This window comes from Sturnira hondurensis, unplaced genomic scaffold, assembly GCF_014824575.4.
Source record: "Sturnira hondurensis isolate 20B ecotype Veracruz unplaced genomic scaffold, ASM1482457v3 Scaffold0002840, whole genome shotgun sequence".
Taxonomy (NCBI): domain Eukaryota; kingdom Metazoa; phylum Chordata; class Mammalia; order Chiroptera; family Phyllostomidae; genus Sturnira; species Sturnira hondurensis.
This window is the reverse complement of record NW_028075471.1, coordinates 1,805,132-1,830,324: the sequence shown is the minus strand read 5'-3', so window position 1 is coordinate 1,830,324 and position 25,193 is coordinate 1,805,132. Positions and strand designations below refer to the sequence as shown.

The window sequence follows — 25,193 nt, the reverse complement described above, 5'->3', positions numbered from 1 at the left end:
ATTTCAAGCAGCATTTCTACTTTGATCTTTTGAGCTCCTTTAATACATCAGATGGGTTTTTAATACCCATAGGAATATAGAAACTCTTTCCAAGCTAAACAAATGGAGGGCAGGCTGGAGAGTTAATAAACACACATCTATAGGCTGTTGGCAACTTGCTAAGCCACTTCAGGTGCAGCACTGGGCAGTCCAAGAGAGGAACACAGACTGCTCTTTGAGGTAGGGACGGTGGGCGTCACAGCACAAACAGCCATTGGGATGGAGACAATGCACCGCAGAAATGCAGCTTGCAAACGTCAATAGTGTGGGTACAGTTCTGCACCCCTCCATTCCACATGCAAATAAACATTCTAAAAATATTCCTTGGCTCTGCTGGTCTCCTACCCTCCAGCATGGAAGAGGAAAGCCTGCCTGGGTTGTGAGTCCAGCCAAATTTACATGTGCTCCCACCCCGCTTTCCCACACATTAAGAAATGTACAAATGGGAAATTGTTCGTGAGACTAATTCATGTCAGGTAGAGACCTGCCTAGTCATTACAGACATGCGCCCCTCTCATTTTGCATCATGGACTCGTGAGGGAAAACAGTAATTTACAACATTTCCTGTACTAAAACCTCTCCAAACACTGCTTATCAAAGGGCAAGTAAAGATAGCAACACGTACACAACAACGGCCATTCTATCTGGAACCTCAAAGTGGTAATCCTCATTGCATCTGGAAATAAGGGCACCTTTTTCCCGCCTGAGCATCTGAGAAAGAGAGTCAGTGAAGTCCTGTCTTCAGTAAAGTGCTTCACTGAATTGAGATTGAGAAGAATTGGTAGAAAAATCAAAAGGTTTTGATCCCAATTATTCTAATGCTTTTGGACTACATTTTCCACTTCTGGCGGTATTTCAACAATTCAAAATAAAACTCCCTAGATAAGCATTTACCTCCCCTTGCCCTTTTCTAAAGTTTAAAGCCAAGATGTTTTGAGCAGCCACAAACAGCACTAACTAGGTTGTTCACGGTAAGAGCATTGAATTATTCAAACCTGGTTCCAAACCCATAATACAAAAAGAATGTAACCTGGATGAGTGTCATGTCCTCAATGGTACAGGACACACTATTGAAAAGCTTTTAGATTTGATAGAGTCATATTTAAATCTTTTGTCATGGAAATAAATCACTTTAAGAATCCAATAGCTATCCCTATCACCTTCTGAGATATAGAACTGGAAGCCCAAACACACAGGGAGAGGAGGCTGTTTCCTCCGCCACCCATGGGTGGGGCAAAGTTTCAGGAACTATTTTGGTTTGGTTGATCCCCAGCTCTGCACATTACCAGCCAACATGGCAAAGTGTAAGTGACTAAATGACACCAGTGGAAAACCTGGAGGAGAATAAATGCACAGCCCTCAACCTCCAAAAGGAAGAATTTGAACCTTGTTGTTAATCTCATCATAGAGTGGAAAACTGAGTCGTTTAAAAGTGAACTAAACCCATTTGAAAGAGCCAATGATTATTTTATGGGAAATTGAATCACATTTATTTACATGTTTTAAACATGACTGAGTACAGTAGTTTGGCAAGAATCTATAGAGCAGGAGATACAAAAATATTTCAACAAATTAGGGTATGCTTGCAAATTAAGTGGTTAAAAACTGTTACATTTTAACGCCTACAAATTATATTATTCATAACATGGATGTACTCCCACTGGCAAAGTCTGTATCTAATTTGTGTAATGAATTATCTGATCACTGTTGAATGTGTGGTCCCTAATTTAGAATTCTAAATTTTTTACGAACCAAGAGCTCAAGTAGATCCATGAAGTGGTAAAAATCCAAGATCTACTTTATCTAGAATACTTTCCTTGGAGCAAAAACCTCACCAACTACTTTTCCTGATTAAACTATGAATTTTACCTTCCAGGCTAAGAAATCTGGGAGAGGGGCCTGCCTGGAGTTCTGTGGTTTTCCTATATCCCTGTCAACACCCGAGCATTTGAGAATCACGCTCTATAAAAATATCTCCCATTTATAAAGCATTTACTCTGTGATGGGCCCTGTGCTGAGTCTGAGGATTATACTTTTTTTTACACACATATAGATCCTATGCAACAGGCATTATGTCCCTTGCAGAGATGAGCAGACTAAAACACAGAGTATTGGAATAATTGGTTAAAATCTTTGCATTGTTAAGTCTGGTAGTCCAGACTTTAGTCCAGTCCCCAAGCCCATCCTCTCAGCCTTTACTCAAGGAAGACACCATGTCCCCATTGTTCAATGGATCCTTTTTATAGGTCATTTCCAGAAGACCCGGTTGGTAAGAACACCTGCAGGGCATTTGCTGAGAACAGTCTGAAGACTTGTGGTAAATGGCCCACCCAGCGTGAGAACTCAACAGGAAATTGGAGTAGTTTGTAGGAAAATGGAATCCCTGAACTATGGTTCTCTGAACTGTAGCCCACGAAACATGTCAACACAGCTTCGAGACCAATTACTTTCTTGCCGCTTAGCAGATAAATGAAAGGTGCGTGGGGAGAAGTGATGAGAGAAGAAAAGTGTAGCCACAGCTTTTGGGGCTTCCAGAAAGATGAGCAAAACTTGTGTTCAGATCCCAAAGTGAAACTGACGGCAACATAATTTATAGAAAAGTGATGAGTGATACTACCAAAAAAAAAAAGAAAGAAAGAAAAAAGGGAAACAAACACTAAAAAAATTAGTTGCTTTAAAAATTAACATCTTGTCAGCATTGAAATGTGACAAGATTGTTAAAGCTCTGGCATTGCAATGTTACACGTTTTATTTATTTTTTCTTAACTGGCTATAACTATTTAATTCAGCCAGCCATTGATTTTCATTCCAAAAAAACCTTTGTGGATCCTTTTCTCAGGAAAGGTTAAAGAGGTGTAAAGATGACAAATACCATATCATATTACCGTTAACAGGAATCTAAACAACAAAACAAACAAGCAAGCAAAATGTGACCAAAGACACTGAAATACAGAACGTGCTGACAGGGTCCAGAGGGGAGAGGGGAGAGAATCACAGGGGAAAAAGGGAAGGACTCACATGAACAAGTGTAAAGGACACATGGACAATAACTAAGGTGGGGGGAGGAAATGGGAGGGAGGTGGGGAGTACTGGGGGGGAGGGCTGGGAATTCAAGACAGAAAACTGTACTTGAACAAGAATTAAATTTAAAAAAAAAGGTGTTAAGATGAAATGCAATGTATTAGAAAATAGTAAAACATTATATTCTTTTTAGATATCCAGTTTTGTTAAACTCGTTGACAGTCACAAATGCCCAGAAAATATGAGCCAACTCGTTTTCGATTGCTGTTTGAATAACAGATTAATTTAATAATCAGTGGGATATTGAATGACAAAAATTATTGGTTAAAGCAGCCAAACCACCAACCCTAATGACATTCTTATGTAAATTCTTATTTTCTTTTAGGCTCCTGCATTCTTAATAAACCCTATATTTTTGAAAATCCTTTTTTAAACACTGCATACTATCCCTCTGTTATAATATATCTGTCTATGATATATTATATGATATAGACAGATATATGCCCATTTTTGGAGTTGCCAATTTAAAGGTTTCTATTTAGAGCCACTGAGTCACCTCTTGATGTATTTTCCACATAAAATCATCAAGGAATTCTAGGAAAAGGACACAGAAGTGGAGTTGGGATCAGCTAGTCTTCAAAGATCACTGGAGACCAAGAAGACTTTTACTATATGGCTAGAACCACATGACATGGTTTCTCAATTCTAGCAAAATGTTTAGGCACCAAGGTCATTGGATGTCTTCCAGGAGATGGGAAGACTGTTAATCGCAGTCCGAGAGTATGAAGCTTGTTCCCATGGAAAGCACAGTTCTTTCAGATTGTTGCTCTCTGGTTTGCCATTGCTTGTGGAGGAAAGTAATCGCTGCCTTGAGAATGGTTTGTAATGGACATAGTTTTGTATGTTCCATTGTGGGAGGCGAGATGTTTTCTTTGAAAAAGATCTTAGTGAGTAATTTCTGAAATACTATAATTTTCACCAAACTCAATTTCCAAGTTACTTCTAGCCAAATGCTGTAGAATTGTGTTATTTTTGAATGTCACTGCCCCTGACCTGAAGTTACCTACAAAGTTAGTCAAAAATTAGTAATTGTCCCAGAGAACTAGTCTTACAAAATCTCATTATTGCCAGGCAAAAGTTAATGAACTTCTACATGAATTATGTGTGGAGGAGGTGTGCAAATTTGTCTTTCTTGTTGCCACCAAACATAATGGCCATTGTACTGAAAAATGTACTGGCCATCAAGAAGGAAAAGATGACAAAAATCAGTATTTTTCTCCTTAACATATTGCATTTAAGAATACAAAGATCACACGAAATGGAAAATATTATCTTCATAAACCCTTTGATAAATAGATATATTTTCCAATACATTTATTTGATAAAATGGAGCAAAGAAAGACAGAAAGAAATATGTAAAAGATAAGAAGAAAAGGGCTCAATCCTTCTCAAGCCTCCAAAGAGACTCTTTTTTTGAGCCTATTTTTACAGGATATGAGCATTATATCCTAATTTTATAACAAAGTTTCACATAGGTTTTTGTAGTATAAAAATATAGGCATGAATTGATTTCTCATTCAATCCCAGTCGATCTATCAATTTCTAAATCCAGAAAGAGAACCTTTCTATTGCTCCACACTGGTGTCCTTCATCTTCATTTGAAGTCATTTGAATTCAGTATTTGAAATATCTCAAACAAGGAGTTCTCGTTGACGGGATCAAAGGGGAAACAGTTTGGCCCTTACTCATTCTCCTCTGTCATCTATCCTCACCCCCAACTCTGTGTTCCAGATTTCCTGAACTTCTAACAATTTGTAGAACAAACCACAGTTTCTCTCACCTACATAAGGCTCTTCCTTCTTCCTGGGTACTTCCTTCTGCCTTGCTAACTCCTCTTCATCCTGATGGCCTTACATTATTGGACACTTCTTCTGGGAAGCCTTTTGTGACTAACCCAAGTCTCCTTCTTTGCTCATGTATAAGACTAATTCTGCCATTAAACATGGAATTTTCACTTTGCCTAGATACTTGACTCTGAGCTCCCGGAGAACAGGAATCATGTACCTCAGTCATCACTGTCTACCCACAGAGTAGCCCAGTGTCTAGGACATAATGGACAATCAAATCTTCACTGAAGGCTTCCAATCAAGATGGCAGATTAGGTAAATGTGGTACTCTCTTTCTCTCAAGACCATATCAAAATTGTAACTAAAGTACTGAGCAACCATCACTGAAAGCCACCTGAAGTCTAGCTGAGTAGAAGTCCTATAACTAAGAATATACAGAAGATGCCACATTGAGATTGGTAGAAGAAATAGAGATGTGGAACAAGCTGACTCCAAACCCACATGTGATGATTAAAAATCAGGAAGGATATCTCAACTCCCACACCAGGTTTCCCGGCCCAGGATTTCAGTGCTGGGAAGAGAAGTATCCATAACTTCTGGTGGGGGTTGAAGCTGAGTGAGATAAAGGGCTTCTGGAGTCCCACGTATTCCTCTTAAAAAAACCTGCAATGGACTTACTTGGACTCACTTGCTCTGAGCTTCAGTGCTTGTGCAGTTGCTCAGAAGGCACCAGGGACATATGAGAAGCACTGAATTGCCTGGCATCAGGGCAAGGGCTGGAGGGGCAGCTTTCTTCCAGACAGAAGTGCTGGCAGGTGCCATTGTTCCTTTGCTGAGCCTTCCCCCAACCCAGCTGCACAGATGGGCACTATATTTGAGTCTCCATCAACCTGGCTAATACCATTTTCCCTGCCCTAGTGATTCCCTGACACCCTGCCCCACCCAATTTGCAGACCCACCTAAGCCACTTCCAGTAGTTTTTCTATACAAACAGCCTGTCTTGGTTCATGCTGCAGACTTTTCTAAAATCTTTCAAATATTCATGAACCCCAAACAAGCAGAATCTGGCTTTGGCGTGCCCCATACCTCTTTCTATGCAGCTCCAAATCCAGCACTAGTGGATGCCAGCCTCAGTTTGCAGCATAGCCTCTCCCAGGCACCACCAAGCCCAGCACAAGTGGCAACAATCTGCAAATCACTTTGTAGCTCATATGAAGTGGCCCCAGTCAGGGCACAGGCAGAAGCTGAACTTGGTCTGCACCAGCGCTCCTCCTGAGAGGCCTCAGAACCAACATACCCAGTAGCCAGCTACAGACCACACCAGAGCACCATCCAACCAGCTTCACAAACAACACACCCAAAGCGCAGACTTGGTTGGCACAAGAACCCCACTAAATAAATCCTGCTCCATAGGGTCAACCTCTGCATAACAGCTTCTCCACTGTAGTCACAGCCAATCAGCCTGAGGATCAGTCCTTCCCACTGAAGTACCAAGGGCAATCAAGAGTCAACTATAACAGTAGTGATATACAACCTACACAAGAGACATACCAGGAGTACCGGACTTAGGTGACCAGAGAACTGTACCACTGGGCCTCCCATTCTACCCAAACCAGGAGATGTAGCAGCTGTATATAACACATAGAAACAAATACAGGGAGGAGGCAACAATGAGGAAACCAAGGAACATGACCCAAATGAAAAAACAGATCAAAACTCCAGGAAAATAACTAAATAAAATGAAGACAAGCACTCTATCAGATACTGACTTCAAAAGATTGGTTATAAGGATACTCAATGAACTTAGGGAAAACTTCAACAGATATAGGAAACATAAAAATGAACATAGAAAACATAAAAAAGTACCAGTTAGAAATGTAGAGTATAATAACTAAATGAAGAATACATTAGAGGGAACCAACAGTAGATTAGAGGAAGCAGAGGATCAAATCAGTGTTTTGAAAAAACAAGGTAGCAGAAAACACCTAATCAGAACAGCAAATAATAATAATGATAATGAAAATGATACTACTACTACTAATAATAATAGTTTAAGAGCCCTCTGGGAAAACATCAAGTGTGCCAAAATTTGCATCACAGGAATACCAGAAGGAAAAGAAAAAGAGCAAGAAACTTAAAAACTTTTCAAAGAAATAACAATAGGAAACATCCCCTACTTGGTAAAGGATATAGACATACAAGCCCAGGAAGCACAGAGAGTCCCAAACAAGATGAACCCAAAGAGGCCCACACCAAGACATGTTATAATTAAAATGCCAAAAGTTACAAAGAGAATCTTAAATTTGCAAGAGAAAATTAGTTATCTGCCAGGGAGCTCCCATGACATCAGCTGAGTTCTCAACAGAAACTTTGCAGGCCGGAAGGCATTGTCAGGAAACATTCAAAGTGGTGAAAAGCAAGGAGCTACTCTATCAAGCAAAGCTACCATTTAGAATTGAAAGACAGATGGAGCTTCCACATAAGAAAAAGGTAAAGGAGTTCATCACCACCAAACCAGTATTATGAGAAATGTTAAAGGGAATTCTTTAAGAAGAAGTAAAAGAAAGATAAAAAAATATAAATTATAAAATACTAATAACTACATATCTCTCAACATTTACTTTAAATGTACATGAATTAAATGCTCCAATCAAAAGACACAGGGTGACTGAACTGATAAGAAAACAAAATCCTTACATATGCTACATATAAGAAACTCACTTCAGATCAAAAGATGCACACAGACCAAAAGTAAAGGGATTAAAAAAATTATTTCAAAAAAACAAAAAGAAAATCTGGGGTAGCAATACATATATCAGAAAAAAATAGATTTTAAAACATAGGCTATATAACAAGAGAAAAGAAGACCCAGTAATACTACTTCCAGGAAACTCAAAACACTAATTCTAAAAGATATATGCATCCATTTGTTCATTGCAGCATTATTTACAATAACAAAGGTATGGGAAGCAAACTAACTGTCCACCAATAGATAAATGGGTAATGAATTTGTTCATATATATATATATATATAATGAAATATTACTCAGCCATAAAAAATAATCTTGCCATCTACAACAGCATAGATGGATCTACAGGGTATTATGCTAAGTGAAATAAGTCAGATAGACAAAGACAAACACCATGTATTCCACTTATCTATGGAAGCTACAAAATAAAATAAACAAAACAGAATCAAACTCATAGATACATAGAACATTATGACGTTTGCCAGATAGTGAGGGATTGCAGGGGGAAGGGCAAAAAAGCAGAAGTGATTAAGAAGTAAAACTGGTTATTACAAAATAGTCACGGGGATGTAAAGTATAGGAAATATAGTCAACGATATTTTAATAACTATGGTGCCAGGTGGGTAATAAACTTATTGGGGTGATCACTTTGTAAGTTATAGAACTGTCTAATAATACATTATACCCCTATAATTAAAAAAAATAAAAAGTCATTTTAAAAACAAGAAATGTTCACTAAAGTCCGAAGGTACCTTTAACTTTTTTCCCTAGGACCTTATTTTGTTTTCCAAGTGAACGACTTAGAAAGTTCCCTCAAAATTCATACATTAACTCCCATATTTTATGAATTAAGTTGTCATCTCACAAGCTGACACTAGAAACAAGTAAAACCACTCTACCATGGAAGACATCAAGAGGGTAGTTACCTTATGGTAAATGAGGTTGTCACTAGAGAGGGGCAGGTGGAGGTTAATGAGTGGCTTGAATGTTCTTTCAGTCCTGAGTTCTTTCAAACCCGAGTGCTAATTATATAGATGTGTTAACCTCATGAGAAGTCATCAAGCAGCAAACATATGGTTTATACACATTTCTTTATCTGCTATACAAGTCTGTCCAGGAAAAGTCCAGCCATTGTTAAAATAACAAGAAGGGTTTATGCATTACTGATGTATGTAGGAGCCAAAGAGAGTGGCCTGGAACGCATAAGCATGAACAATGATGACTTCACTGTACCAGTCAGTGGGGGTGGTAGATGCCATTGAATGAGCATGCGTCCTGAGTGGCTATCACATTCAAAATGACTGAGTGGGAAGAGCAACAAATCTGCATCAAATTTTATGTTAAACGTAAACATTCTTCCATGGAAACTATTCAGATGATTCAGAAAGGCATGGGTATAGACAACTGGTGATTGCCAGCTTCATCACAAGGCATCTGCTCATGCATCATGTCTTATGCAGAGGTTTTTTTGCAAAACATCAAATCACTCAGGTGAGTCAGCCCCACTATGGTACAGTTTTGGTGCACTATGTCTTCTGGCTTTTCCACCTCTAGAAAAATCCACCATTGAAAAGAAACAGATTTCAGACCATTGATGAGATCAGGAAAATACAACAGGGCACCTGATGGTGATTGGGAGAATTGTGTGAGGTCCCAAGATGCCTACTTTGAAGAGTACTGAGGTGTCATTGTCCTGTTGACAATGTTCCTTGTATCTTTTTAAATAAATGTCTCTATTCTCATAGTACATGGCTAGAGATACCTTCTGGATAGACCTTGTAAGTCAATAAAAAGCTTATTTAAAAAGAGAGGAAAAGCACAAGTCTCTTTTTCTCTCTCCATCAGATTCCTAGGCCTTTATTGTTCAACTTCTGTAAGGTATGACTGAGCTTCTGGGTGATGGTCATGAACCAAAGCTTTGAAAGGAAAATTCTTCAAAGCCCTTGGTATCTGGGGGCCAGAAAGTTGCATAAGGCCTTACTCAACTTCCCAACCTTCTGTGAGTGTTCAAGCCAGCATTAAATTCAAGGTCTGAAACAGGCTCGTCATAGAAAGTGAAAATACCTTCAGTATCAACTTTTTATCTTACTCATCTGTGGATTTCCCAAAGCTCCAGCAGTTTCTGGACCATAACAGGAATGCAGTAACCTCCTGCTGAATGAAAGGTAGTCTTCTGCTTAGTTGGAAATCTTTATATCACTTATTTTAATCACGCTGTAGTCATGTTGTTGGTTGCTAATTACAGGTCAATAAGAAAACATATTACTTGCTCTAAAAATGATCTATCTTGGTTCTATTTGTTTTCTCATTTAGAATGGAAATAAGAAACCTAATTTACTATACTAAGTATGATCACTTATTGTTCACTAAGAGATACTGTCCACCTCACGGAGTTTGTAGTTATGATGACTAAAGATATAATATCCTTCTGGTCAAGAAAAGGTTTGAAATAATTATAAAATCAGTGGAGTTCACAGAGAACCATGAACTGTCAACAGTCCTTAATTTGCCATCTGAGATACATATTTGCCGTACCCTTTACTACAATAATGAAGTGATATTAGACTATGAAAGGAAAATTCACATTTCAACAGAATGGTTTATGATTTATTTTATACTAAGTTGATATGGTATTATGCTTGCATTAAATGTGGTCATTTGTTAAATATTCTCTTTGTTTCAGGCATTATATTGAATTCACAACATAAATTTTCCCACTTCACTCTTACAACAAGTCTATGATATATGTATTACGAGTATCCCCCAAATTACCCAGGAGAAGCTGAATTTCAGTGTTTAGGCTCTTGCTTGGGGTCACACAGTTAGCATCTGCTTGAACAAGGACTCACACTCTGGACTCTCTTGATTGCACAGCCTCTGCACTAAACCACTGTACCTCAGTGCTTGCTTGTGGCTGCTCTCAGATGTCCTAAGTCAAAAGGGAAACTATATGAAGGCAGACTGGGCAAGTAACGGAAGCCATTGTTCTCCAGACACTTAGACATGTAGAATGAAATAGTAAAATAAAACAAGCATGTTTCAACATAATTACAAGAAAACATACTAAAAGCCAATTCCTATATTTATAGCTAAGTGTAAAAAGCTGATAATCTGGTGTTGTCTAGGGCTCTGATGTGAGAAATCAAACTTTATGCCTAAACTACATGCTGCCTAGGAAAAATATTTACTGTAATTATATGATACAGAAACTCCTAAATACAAAAGCTTATCTAACAGTTATTCCCAGGTAGTCAGTACCAATAGTATACATGATTGAAGACCAGATATAAATCTATTGTGAAGAGAAATTCAAGCTCTATTCTATTCCCACAAAATAATAGTTAAAAGATCAATTTACAGTCAAAAATGACAAAACACATGGACAAAAATCTATGATGAAAGCAAGCAGATACAAAAAAACAAGAGGATTGGTACCCTCAAAATTAAAACTACTAAAATAATCTTTAAAAGCCTTTAGGATTAGGTACAGGAAACTTAAGAGTAAGACTCTGTATAAAATAATAGGTAAATTTTTTAAAGAAGCAAATAAACATTCTAGAAAGGAAAATGAAAGACAGTCATATTAAAAACTCAATTCATTTTCTCTAAGCAGCAGACTAGATATAATCAAGGGAAATTAATAAACTCAAGTTGAAGGAAGTTATTCAGAACAAAGTACATAAACAGAAATAAATTTATATCTAGACATAGTTTATTTTTTAGTGAAATTTCAGAACACTAAAGAGAAAGTAAACTCTTTAGGAGCTGTGATGGGTGGGGAGCCAGACTACTTACAAACGTATAAAACTAAAAGTTAGAATACAATGGAATAATATCTTTAAAATATTTTTATTTAGATACTGTGGAGTTAAATTATCCCTGCAGAATACCTACCAAATAATGTATTTTTGACAAAGAATGAAAGCATTTACCACTCCTAGATTACACTTTTTTCTTTCTTTTTAAAAATATATTTTATTGATTATGCCATTACAGTTGTCCCATTTCCCCCCCTTCATTTCCCTCCACCCTACACACCCCCTCCCCCACCATTCCCCTTCTTTAGTTTATGTCCATGTGTCACAAGTTCCTTAGATTCTATATTTCCTGTACTATTCTTGCCCCACCGCTGTCTATTTTCTACCTACCGTCTACGCTACTTATTCTCTGTACCTTCTCCCCCCCTTCTCCTCCTCCCACTCTCCTGTTGCTAACCCTCCATGTGATCTCCATTTCTATGGTTCTGCTCCTGATCTAGCTATCTTCTTAGTTTGCTTTTGTTTTAGGTGTGGTTGTTAGTAACTGTGAGTTTGCTGTCCTTTCACTATTCATATTTTTTATCTTCTTTTTCTTAGCTAAATCCCGTTAACATTTCATATAATAATAGCTTGGTGATGGTGAACTCCTTAAATTTGACTTTATCTGAGAAGCACTTTATCTGTCCTTACATTCTAAATGAAAGCTTTGCTGGATAGAGCAATCTTGGATGTAGGTCTTTGGATTTCATGACTTGGAATACTTCTTTCCAGCCCCTTCCTGCCTTCAAGGTCTCTTTTGAGAAATCAGCTGACAGTCTGATGGGAACTCCTTTGTAGGTGACTGTCCCCTTATTTGTTGCTGCTTCTAGGATTCTCTTCAACTTAATCTTGGCTAATGTAATTATGATGTGCCCTGGTGTGTTCCTTCTTGGGTCCAACTTCTTTGGGACTCTCTGAGCTCCCTGGATTTCCTGGAAGTCTATTGTCTTTACCAGATTAGGGAAGTTCTCCTTTATTATTTGTTCAAATAAGTTTTTCACTTGTTGCTGTTCCTCTTCCCCTTCTGGTACCCCTATAATTTGGATGTTGGAACATTTAAAGATGTCCTGGGGGTTCCTAAGCCTCTCCTCATTTTTTAAAAATTCTTATTTCTTCATTCTTTTCTGTTTGGTCATATTTTTCTTCCTTCTGGTCCACTCCATTCATTTGAGTCCCAGTTTCCTTCTCATCACTATTGGTTTCCTGTGCATTTCCCTTCATTTCACTTAGTTTAGCCTTCACTTGTTCATCTAATTTATGACTAAAATCAACCAATTCTGTGAGCATCCTGATCACCAGTATTTTGAACTGTGCATCTGATAGGTTGGCTACCTCGTTTGCTTAAAAGTATTGGCTCTGGGGCTTTGAGCTGTTCTTCTTGCGCCATAATGTTTTAGTCTGTTTTGCCTGTTATGTACAAGGGGCGGAGCCTTAGGTGTTCACCAGGACAGAGCGACCCAGTTGCTGGGTTGTGACCCTGAATGTGGGGGCAGGGTCAGAGAAGAGCAATGACATTTGTTCTGTTCTCTCTCAGATTTCGGTCCCCTCTGCTGCTTCCTGCAAGCAAACCAGGTGCCCCTGGTGTCAGCTCCCAGGTGTGTGGGCCTCTGCATCCTCCAGGACCCTGAGGGTCTCTCCAACAAAGTCTCTGTGAGCCTGGGAGCTTCTCCTGGTACCTTGACCCTGAAAGTTTTTCCAATTGGTGCTTTTAGTTTTAATTTCCATTGCTGGGGCCCTGGATTGCATAGTTTATCTTACTGCTCACTCCTTTGCCTGGTTTATCTGTGCGCAAATGTGTGACAGTGGTCAGCCAGCTGCCTTGTGCCCTCACTGGGTCTGCCCACTGCCTCCCCACACCTGGGATCTGCCAACCACTGCCTGTGTTCCTGGGTCGGTCTGGCCACTTTTGCCTGCCTGATTCCGCTCTGCCAGCTGCTGACTCTGCCCCTCTTACCAGTCTGGCTGAATGGTTCGTTGTTGTGGGGCTTCCATACAGTTCGATCTTCTGTGTTTTGGTTGTGTTTTTGTTACTAAAACTTTGTTGTCTTTAAACTTGGTTGTGCAAGGAGGTACAGTGTTTCCACCTATGCCTCCATCTTGGCCGGAAGTCCACCCAGATCGTTCTTGAAAAAACTTCCAAAGTACTTTAAAACAAAAAAAGCAATGATTTAAAAAAAAAATAGTGAGTAAACAGATTGGTACACATTTTACTTACGATAGGCAGGAACAAGATTAATACATTGCACAGTGGGTTTAAAAACATGGTAGAACTAAAGTGTTAAAGCATATTACATGAAAGAGATGAAAAGTAATCTAGGTTAGAGAATTCTAAGTTTTGTCCTGGAGGAGGAAAGAAGCCCGAGCAATTAAAACATGTTTAAAACATTAAGGTAACTACTAAAAAAATAAAGAGTGTAAATTTTACTACTAGTAAGGGGGAGAAAAAGAATACAGAAAGCAATAAATCCAATAGAGGGCAACAAAAAAAGAATTAAGAATAGAGGGCATATAAAATGACAATAGAAATAAATCTACCAATAATAAGCAAAGGTATTTCAAATCCAGCTACATTCAGCTATTTATAAGACAAATCCTAATGCGGCATAACAAAAAAGAACTGAATATGGAGGGAAAGGGGGAACCAGGCCTAGGAAGTTTTACCCAAAGAAGATCTACTATGCCTATGCTATTAGCACACAAAACAGACATCAAAGCATAAAGGACTTTAATTGGCACAACTGCAACAGAACAACAATTAAGAGAAAAAAAGGTTTTACATAGTGATAAAAGGAATGATTTATTAGAAAGCTATACCAATCCTGAACAGAAATATCCAGGGTAGCATAGCTTCAAAACATAGAAAGCAAAATGAATTGCATGACACAAAGGGGCTGAAAAATCCCTAAGCCAGTAAGAGATTAACTACCACCTAAAATAGACACCCCCTATAATATTACACGTCAACTGTAGTTGAAGAAATAAATAAAAGTAAAATAAAATATATGCCCCTAAAAACCAACTTGGAAACACACTTGAGCCAATAGATATGTATTAACATATTAACCCTGTACCCAGCTATTAGAGAATGAAACTTGCTTTCATAAATACACGGACAAGTACTAGAATACAAAGCAAGTCTCCACACACTTAAAAAAACATATGTTATACAGACCACATTGTCATTTAATTAGACATCAATAATTTTTTAAAGCCTCAAACCCTGCATATTAGGAAATCCTAAAAGACTATTTATATATTATAGATCAAAAATCATGAAAATTAAACAATTGTTACTTAAATAATAATAAAAGCCCTACATATCAAATTTATGGAGATAACCTGCAATGTAGAGAGAAATTTTGTATGTATATAATGTATTATATATATGAATGGAGATGAAAAGGTAAGCAGCAAACACAAAATATTATAAAATTAAAGAAAAGAATAAACCCCCGAAACACAGAAGAAAGATAATAATAGAGATAAGAAGCAAAATAAATAAAAAAAGAAAGTCAAAGGAATAGCAGAAAGAATCAAACATACTAAATGATTGCTCTTTGAAAATAGAAACTAAACAAACATACCTCTGCCAGTACAGAGGGGAAAGAGGAAACATGAAACATGGGAAGGCAGGAGGGAGGGAGTTAGGAAAAGAGAGAGCGAGAGAGGAGATGAGGAGGGAGGAAGGAAAGGGGAGCGGGAGGTGAGAGAGGGAAGGAGATTGATTTAAAAGATGAAAATCACCAACAAGGCAGCGTTTTTAATCCAAAGATAATATTTTTAACAAATGCATGCATTAACCTTGAAAAGTGAGATGAAATAGGCAATTTTCTAAGAAATATAATCACCAAAGTCATTTCAAGAAAAAAGTAGAAATTCCAAAGAGATAGCAACCCACTAAAGAAGCTAATTCAGCATTTGAAAATTTACTCTCATAGAAACAAACAAAAATCCATCAATTGCTGATAGTTTTGAGTAAGTTTTACCGAACCTATAAGAACAAATAATTTAATCTTACACAAAATGTTAACATATTAGAGAAAGAGGGGAAATTCTCCAAGTAATAGTGTGACAATAAAATCACAGTAAGAAAAAAATCAAATGACAGTAGAAGAAAGGGAAAGTATTACCCACTCATCTTGGTGAGCAGAGATGCAAAACTTCACCATATAATATGAGCAAATGAATCCTGAAATATGTTTTTGTTTTCTGTAATCCTGACAATAAAAGTCCATCATGAGAAAGCAAGTATGTTTTCATATTAGACAACCCATCTGCTACTAAGGATGTTTACGGTATATATAGTTCATGATTGAAATAAGTTAAAGATTATACCTATGTAATGCAGTATATTAAGAATTAAATTTATTTTTGTAATGTACGTACAAAAAATTTTTAATAAAATTCAACATCCATGTTTCTTTTTTAGTATATTTTATTGATTATGCTATTACAGTTGCTCTATTTTTTTATCCCTTTTAACCTCTTCTTCCCAAAAACCCCCCACCCTCCAACATTCCCACACCCTCCCATAGTTCATGTCCATGGGTCATACATATATGTTCTTTGGCTTTTACTTTTCCTATACTATTCTTAACCTCCCCCTGTCTATTTTGTACCTACCAATTATGTTTCTTATTCCCTGTACTTCCCCCTCATTCTCCCTCTTTTACCTCTCCATTGATAACCCTCCATATGATTTCCATTTCTGTGATTGTGTTCCTATTCCAGTTGTTTGCTTAGTTTGTTTTTGTTTTTTAGGTTCAGTTGCTGACAGTTGTAAGTTTGTTGTCAGTTTACTGATCTTCTTTTTCTTAGATAAGCCTCTTTAACATTTCATATAAAAGGGCTTGGTGATGATAAACTCCTTTAACTTGACCTCATCTGGGTAGCACTTTATCTGCCCTTCCATTCTAAATGAAAGCTTTGCTGGATAGAGCAATCTTGGATGTAGTTCCTTGCCTTTCATGACTTGGAATACTTCTTTCCAGCCCCTTCTTGCCTGCAAGGTTTCTTCTGAGAAATCAGCTGACAGTCTTATAGGTGCTCCTTTGTATGTAACTATCTCCTTTTCTCTTGCTGCTTTTAAGATTCTCTCCTTATCTTTAACCTTGGGTAATGTAATTATGATGTGCCTTGGTGTGTGCTTCCTTGGGTCCAACTTCTTTGGGGCTCTGTGAGCTTCCTGGACTTTCTAGAAGTCTATTTCCTTTGCCAGATTGGGGAAGTTCTCCTTCATTGTGTTTTCAAATAAGTTTTCAATTTCTTGCTCTTCCTCTTTTCCTTCTGGCACCCCTACAACTCAGATGTTGGAACATTTAAAGTTGTCCCAGAGGTTTCTAAGCCTCTCCTGATGTTTTTGAACTCTTGTTTCTTCATTCTGTCCCAGTTGGCTGTTTATTTCTTCTTTCTGCTCCAAACTGTTGATTTGAGTCCCAGTTTCCTTTTCTTCACTGTTGGTTCCCATATATTTTCTTTTGTTTCACTTTGTGTAGCCTTCATTTCTTTCTTCATTCTGTGACCAAACTCAATTATTTCTGTGAGCATCCTGAATACTAGTGTTTTGAACTGTGCATTTGATATTTTGGCTATCTCTTCATCACTTAGTTCTTTTCCTGGAGTTTTGATCTGTTCTTTCATTTGGTCCATATTGCTTTGTCTCAGAGCACCTATAATATTGTAAGAGGAGGAGCCTTGGGTTTTTTGTCAGGGCAGGGCAACCCACTTCACTGCATTGAGGTGCAGTTTGGATGGATGTTTCTTTGTTAACCATTTGGTTGTTGGACTTCTATACAATTCAATTTTCTGGCAGTTCTGGTTGTTTTTAAATTGGTTGTTGTCCTTTCAGTTTTGCAAAGAAGAAAAGTGTATCTACCTATCCCTCCATCTTGGCTGGAAGTCTGACATTTACCATCCAAGTTTTGAACAATAACAGCAGCACCAAAGACACTTGAAGAAATTTCTTAACTTAATAAATGGTTACCTACCAAAAATCTACAGAGATTTGGGAAATGGATAACAGTTATGGTTGCACAACTTCGTGAATTATTTAATGCGCTTGAATTGTACACTTAAAAATAGTTACAATGGTAAATTTTATATTGTTTATAATCTACTACGACTTTAAAAACCCTATAGCAAACATCATACTTAACATAGAATTATTAGGAGCAATTCCTCTAAATTAGGAACAAGACATGGCTATCTACTGTCATTGCTTCAATTCAACTATGTGTCAGAAGTCCAGTGCAATGAAATATAAAACAATAATTAAGTATAAATATTAGAAAGGAAATTTTCACAAGTGCTGGTACTGTCTTTGCAAAAAGCCTAAGAGAATCTATACACAAACTATTGGATCTGAAATAACATTTAGTAGTTTGCCGGGTATAAGATACTCAATGTACAGAAATCAGTGATGGTCTCATATGCTAGCAATTACCAATTCGAAAATGTAGTTTTAAATATATACCATTTATGATAGCAAGAAAAACTATAAACTGTCAAGGTATAAGTCTAATATAAAATTATTAAACTGTTTTGAAAGCCATAGACAGAGGCATCTAAAGAAATAGATATGCTTTAGTTTATGGGGGAAAGTTTCAATATCATAAAAGACAGCAATTATCTTCAAATTAATATATAGCATAGCAATTTTAATCAAAACCCTAATGTAAGTAATGGAAATTAACAACCTGATTTTAAAATTAATGTGAAAGAGTGAAGAGGCAAGAATAGCCAAGATGACTTAGAAGAATAGCAAGATGACTTAGAAGGATATTTGTTCTAAATAACAAGTCCTATTATAAAGCCATAATATTTAAAGAGACAGGGTGCTGATACAGGTACTGACAAACCATAAAACCTGGAAAAAGACCTTCATATAGATGGGAACTCAGCCCAAGACACAGGTGTCATAATAAATTTATTGGAAAATAAAGACTATTCAATAAAAAGTGCTAGTTAAAAGACCAACTATGCAGAAAAGAATCAAACTAGACTCTACCTCATGTCACACAAACACACAAATTCCAGGGGGTTTAAAGTCTTAAATGTGAAAGACAACTCTTTAAAGCATTCAGAATAAAAATACATGGGAGTATCATTATAACATTATGGCAGAGACTGATCTCTTAACATGGAACAAAATGCATAAATCAAAGAATAAAGAATAAATTAGACTACATTAAAATAAAAGCAAAAGAAAATTTCTGTGAATCTAAGGACATCTGTAAATGTGAAGAGACAGACCCAGGAATAGGAAGGCACATATTCATATCACATAACTGCAAAGAAATTGTATCCAAAACCCAAATCAGTATGACTAGATCCACGCCCCAACAGAGAATTGCCGATAGGAATACAGGAATGAAGGGTTCAGGAACCCCATATAACCAATGAAACTGTTTTCTAAAAAGAGGCACACCCAAATTAGTAATCAGGGAAATGCATATTAAATGTCCAAGTATCATACCAAGTACCACTCTCAATCATCAGATTTCAGTGAATCCTGGAGATTTGGTGTGTTCAGTAAAGAAACCTCAAACAGATAGCTAAAATTGTCAACTGTCCATTAGGGAAACACCAATTAGGACTTTTTCCAACCACCAACAAACATAACTATAAATTGCCAATATTCTAGAATGCATTCTAATGCATTCTGAATGCTTCCCAAACTCTAAATGATCTCTCTAACAAAGCCAAGTGGTGTTTCTTCCAAGCTGATGGAAATACTCCCTCACACAAGAGGGCAGCCATGCTTCCCTCTCTCCATGCAATCCTGTGCTGCCAGTCACATTGGCCCATCTGGGAAAGCTACGACTGAGCAGAAGGGTGGGGGCTTACTTGGAGCAGTCTTCACAAGCAATGTTCCCTGAGGTTTCCTTGATGGTGCGCTCAGAGACAAATGCCGGATATTCAGTATCACAAGGCTCGAGGGTCTGTTTCAATTTCTGGGCTGTAGGGGTAAGAAAAAAAAAAGAAAAAGATAACAAACGTGAGGCACGGGCCTTATTGAGACTGGCAGCCCATAGGAATTCAGAAGGCAGCTCCGCTCCTGCTGCTCTGTGACTTTTCCAGGCACAGCATAATGCATTATTTTCTAATCAGTCAAGTGGTTTCATCTGCCAAGCCACTCTATAAGCTATAATTCCTGAAGCAGTTGTGTTGGCTTGATCAGCTATCATTTATGCATCACAAGAATTCTACTTTCTGGGACATCAGTCATTGGGTCTCTGACCTCGGACTTACTTGAACTTAGCAACAAACACATATGTATATCTAAATAAATGTGTAAAATATATTACACTATATTATTTAGGGTGAGACAAAGGTCATGATACAATTGCATGGTTTTATTACAGGAACAAAATTGAAATATGGACTAGTAAAATATGTAATGCCTTTGAACCAAAGCCATGAGCTTAATCCTACTATTATGAAGTTCCTTGTCAAGTAATACAGCAGTAAATAACACTGCACATAAATGAGTACATAGTAGGCACTCAGTGAAGGTTTGTGGCTGATTAAATTATCTCAGCAAGTTACATCCGTTGCACAAGTTCCAAAACCTCAAAGTCTCATTTTTTTTTAAATTTGTAATTGAGGGATAATATAGGTCTTCTATAAGAAGTTGATGTGAGAAGTAAATAATATATGTTGAGTACCTAGTATAGTACATGGAACATAATGAGTGCTAAGTGTCAGTTAATAATAATAATAGTAGCAGTAATAGTAAATAACAAAAACAAAAATAATGCTGCATTCTAATGAAGTCATTGTGACATTAACATGAGGCTGACAGAATTTGCAATAGCTAAGATACAGAAGCAACCTAAGTGTCCATCAACAGATGGACAATGGAATATGACTCAACGTTCAAGAACGAAATCTTGCCCTCTTCAACAACATGTATGGACCTAGAGGGTATCGGGCTAAGTGAAATAAGTCAGACAGAGAAAGACAAATGGACGATCATTTCATTGATATGTGGAATGTAAAGAACAGAATAAAATAACAAGCAGCACAGAAACAGACTTGTAGATACAGCATTTTGAAGGTTGCCAGATGGGGTGGGGGTGGCCTGAGCGAAAGAGGTGAAGGGATGTAGAAGCACAAATTGGTAGTTACCGAATGGTCACGGGGATGTAAAGTGCAGCACAGGGAACACAGTCAATAATATTGTGATAACTATTATATATGGTGTTGGATAGGTACTAGATTTATTGGGGTGATCACTTTATAAAGTATATAAATGTCTAATCACAACCTGAAACTAATATAACATTGTCCATCAACTATAATTGAAACACTTTTAAATGTACATGTATATGTAAGTGAGGATGATAGCTGGTATAACAGAGTGGTTAGGGTTGAAGGCTCCAAAGTCAGAGAAGTTCAGAGCACAAGTTCTGGCTCCCTTGCTTCCAGCTAACCCTCAGTATTCTCATCTGTAAAATGGAGGTGCCACTGGCACAAGCTCTCCTCACCGGAAGTCCTTAACATTTTCCCAGGAGAATGCTTACTGGTTCCCAGCACCCACACTCTGTGCAATGTTTTTGGCTGATATTTATGTAAAACATAAACATATATTTATCTAAAATATAAACATGTACTTATAAACATATTATATATAATATATGTTATATGCACGTGTATAATTTACATTTACAATTGTGAAAATAGTATTTTAAGAAAATGTTGTGTACACAAAGTCTCGTTTATATTCAAAATACAACTGGTTGGATTTCAGAACCATGGGGAGATGTTTTGCAGCATGTCCATCTGGGAGGCTTCTGGCACTAAGTGAGCCATCATGGGGTTACTGAATGCAAAGCAATTGTTTGGTAACAATAATGTGATAACCATTGGGTGATCAGAAAACCATGATCTAAGCATTTATAATAACTGTTGTGATTTTTAAAATAATATACTCTTTTCACTGAGCTTTAATTATTTTGAGGAAATTAATCTGGTGTTTGTGATAGAAATGTAGTGCACTGTAATTTTTTCCTATATAAAATGAAAAAAAGTAGACTCTTAATCAGCTTTCTTTTTAAGTGTAGAACAGCTGATTTGGGTCACTGACAAAGAGGAGATGCCCGTGCTAACTCACAGGGTTGTTCTGAGAGGAAAAAATAAACTAATGCACTATAGTTCTCAACAGACTGACACACATGCACAGACACACACACAACCTTCATGAAATGCTATCTCTCTGGAGTGCTACATCCATATGCCAGGGGTTGGGCTCCTTGCTTAGTAGCTAAGAACAAAGTCTAGGGATTGTGTATTGTGTGACTGCTGTGTGACCTCAGATGAGTTTTTAGCCTCTCCACACCTTCGTGTCCTCGTCTGCAAAATGGTGATAACAGTACTAACTTCACATGGTCATTTGAGAATCAAATGAATTAATAATGGCAAGTGTCTAGCACACTGGCAATGCTATTTAAGTGGCTGTGCTTACTGCCATGTGACTTCAAAGGCATTTCATTGAAGCCTTTGGTTAGAAAAGGCAAGCAGGTGGTTGCCTCGCTGACTCCTGACTACACTGAAGGCACAGTGCTGGAAGTTGTGCTCCCAAAGGGCCAGGAACAAGACACTGTCTGTGCCCTTCTGCCCTGCAGTGCTAGCTCTCATAGACTATCATTACATGCTTGCTGAATAATGAATAATTCTCCTGAATAAAACTGACAAAAGATATATGAGAATCTGAGTCCCTAGAGGCAAAATGCCTGCCTTCAGGTGGAAGGCAGAGTGACTTCAGGGACTGAGCCCCACAGTAACAACACAGAGAGGCCAGTGGTGGGAGTACCATTCCCTCCCCAGTTTTTATCCAATACGTCTGATTTTGTCTGCAGGGCATCTTTGTTGGATGCTAGGGAGTTTTCATCATCCATATTTCATTTGCTTTTCTCTCTTTTTACTGCAGGAGGCCAAATGTAAAGCTCAAAGTGACACATTTTTTATTTCCATGGTTCTCATTTTTACAATTTCTTTTCTGTATGGAAGTGACACTGACTTTCAATTTCAATCATTACATTAATTATCAAAAAATGAGTTCAATTGAATGAAATAAAGATAAGTAAAAATAGCACAGGTTCTAAGTAGATATGGCACAAGCAAGCAGATGGCATCTAATCACCTATTGATAATAACAGCTAAACTTATTAAGAAATTACTATGCACAGATGATGTTCTACTTTACATGGATTAATTTATTTAACAGTAAAACAAGACAAAATTTTAAAAATGCACTATGAGCTACAAATAATTGGTGTTTTTGTTTTGCAGATTAGTAAATGAAGGAGAGAAATGAAAAAATTGCCCAAATTTATCCAGTGGCGTATGTAGCAGAGCCAGACTTTGAACTTGGGCTGTGTGGTTCCAACATGTATATACTTAACTGCTCTGTGAAGTTTGGCCAATGAACGAAAGGAAGAAAGGTCTCTGGGGCAGGCTGAGATAGGCAGCACATGTGATTTAAATATGCCCAATAATTGCACCATCTCTAATTCTCATTCTCAGGGCCCAGTTACAGTGGAATGGGTCCACCAAGTTCACTGCCGAGACTCATTTGGCTCTTGTCCTTTCTGTAGATGAAATGTTTGCTCCTTGGACAATTGTAGGGCACCTAGACTGATGGGGTGATAAACCACTGAGTCTATTTGCAGGATGACTAGATTGGCAGAAGGTTGCTTGATGTGCTTTTGGGAAACACATGAATTATCATACAAATCCATAGCCACATTTAATCTAAATAACAGGGTTTAATATGAAGACCTTTCTTTGTCTAAAGTACTATTGAAAACACCACATATACTTTCCAGTCTTTACTATTATCTATGAAGTTGCAAACCAATAACTCAGATTTCCAGCAACCTAATGAGTACTGTTTTGACTCTTGGCCATTTAAAGCTCCTATCACACCCAGGTATAAGTACACAAGAATCACGAAGCTCAGCTATTCTGGTGCTTTGTTGTACCAGAAGGGAAAACTGGCACTCAGAAAGCAGACCTAGCCTGCCTTGAGTTCCACAGAAAGGGAATACTCACCATAAGCATTATTCACTTCAACAGCAAAACCACCACCACCTTTAGCATTATTCACTTCAACAGCAAAACCACCACCACCTTTGCAGTCAACACTAAGTGCTTCCTACATGCCACATACCAGGCCAGGCTGTTTGCACGGACGGAACCCCCACCAGCACGCAGAGACCAAGGCCCTGCTGCCGTCCTGTTTTGCAGTAGGGGAACCCAGAGCCCAGAGAAATGGAGATGCTTGCCCACAGTCACCGTGCTATGAGTGGTGGTGCCCAAACAAACACCCATGGCTGCATCCTGGAGCCTACACTCTTCACCATCCCACTGCTCTCCCTCCTACCCGTTACACTGGACGCCTACAGCTGAGGCTGCCGGACCCATCACTCACTCCACAATGAAGCACCCACACAATTGAATATCTTTAATTTTCCCTTAGCAACAAACGTTCCTGATGAGAATAACTGACTTGGGTTCACAGTAATTATGTACAGACAATTGGGAATGAATAGAGTTGCCATTTGAAAAGCTTTCCTCTTCTTTTGTCTCCATGAATGGGCCCCCTTTCATAGCTGGGCGCTAGCAAACTCCATTCTCTTTGTGTAGCTCCACCAAAATGATACCTTTGTGATACTCAAGCAGAAATGGTCTTCCACAGTCCCCTTCATTAAGGAAATGAAGCAGATAAACAGTGTAATTACAGATTCCATTTTTAGCTAAGCAAAGATGAATGTCTCAGCTCAGGGTCTTTAGCCAGTGGGGAAATGGGACATTTAGAATGAGGACTTGCAAGTCAATGTAGTTATGGTGCTTGAAACATTTCTCTCCTTCCACTGCATCTAAGATCTACGTTTACATTTAACACAGATGTCCGTATGATAGCAGCCCCACAGTTGAGTTTCTTTACCCTCATTTGATTCAGATTCTTCATCTATAGAATGGCACAGCAGAAGGCTTTAAGCCTAAGTGTGACAGTTCAGGTGCAGCAGCCGAGGTGCCCGGCTGAAATGGCAGGTCATGGTTTAGGTCTGAGCCCATTTGTCTATTAGCTGTCTGCCTTTAGTGCCTCAGGAAATTTCAGTGACCAGTTTTAGCAATCTCCACCTCCCAGGTATGCTGAAGGGATCTGCAGATAATCTAGTGCCAGAACCTCCAGAAACAGAAAAGCACTTACGTATGGAAGCACCATGTATCAACAATGCAATTATTTAATAAGGTCCCTATTTAGAGTCTATGGGGGGGAAAAGGTCTCACAGTGACGCAATGGAATGAAACAACTTGGAATTATCTATTAGGGATCATTGTATAAAGCTTCCTGAAAGAGAAACAGAGAACTGAAGCATCACTTTATTTCTCTGAGCTACAATTTTTCCCACTGTTGGTCCTGGTGGACAGGGAAGCAGGGGAGAGGGGAGGTGAAATTTCAGAATGGGAACCTCAACAAGTTTCTGTGAGCCCAAGTGCAAAGCCCGTCATCCCCTACCCTGCACCCGTTGGTGTGCACTGGGCTTCTCGGCAGCAGCAACACAACAGTGCCCCTGCATCCACAGTTTCGCTTTCTGTGGTTCTAGTTACCCATGGTCAACTGCAATTCAAAAATATTAAATGAAAAGCTGCAGAACTAGAGAATTCATAAGGTTTATATTGCACAGCGTTCTAAGCAGTGTGACGAAATCTCACACTGTCTGCTTCATCTT

The 25,193-nt window shown here is 38.1% G+C and overlaps 1 protein-coding gene across 2 annotated transcripts in view; it reads right to left on the bottom strand.

Moving 5' to 3' along the window:
• CACNA2D3 (calcium voltage-gated channel auxiliary subunit alpha2delta 3) overlaps positions 1-25,193 on the bottom strand; it is an 861,794-nt gene that overhangs the window by 38,597 nt on the left and 798,004 nt on the right. For both annotated transcript variants that reach the window (XM_037040694.1, XM_037040695.1), the window contains one exon: positions 19,300-19,411. In XM_037040694.1, coding sequence (XP_036896589.1) covers positions 19,300-19,411 — 112 coding nt within the window. The remainder of the gene's footprint in view (positions 1-19,299; positions 19,412-25,193) is intronic.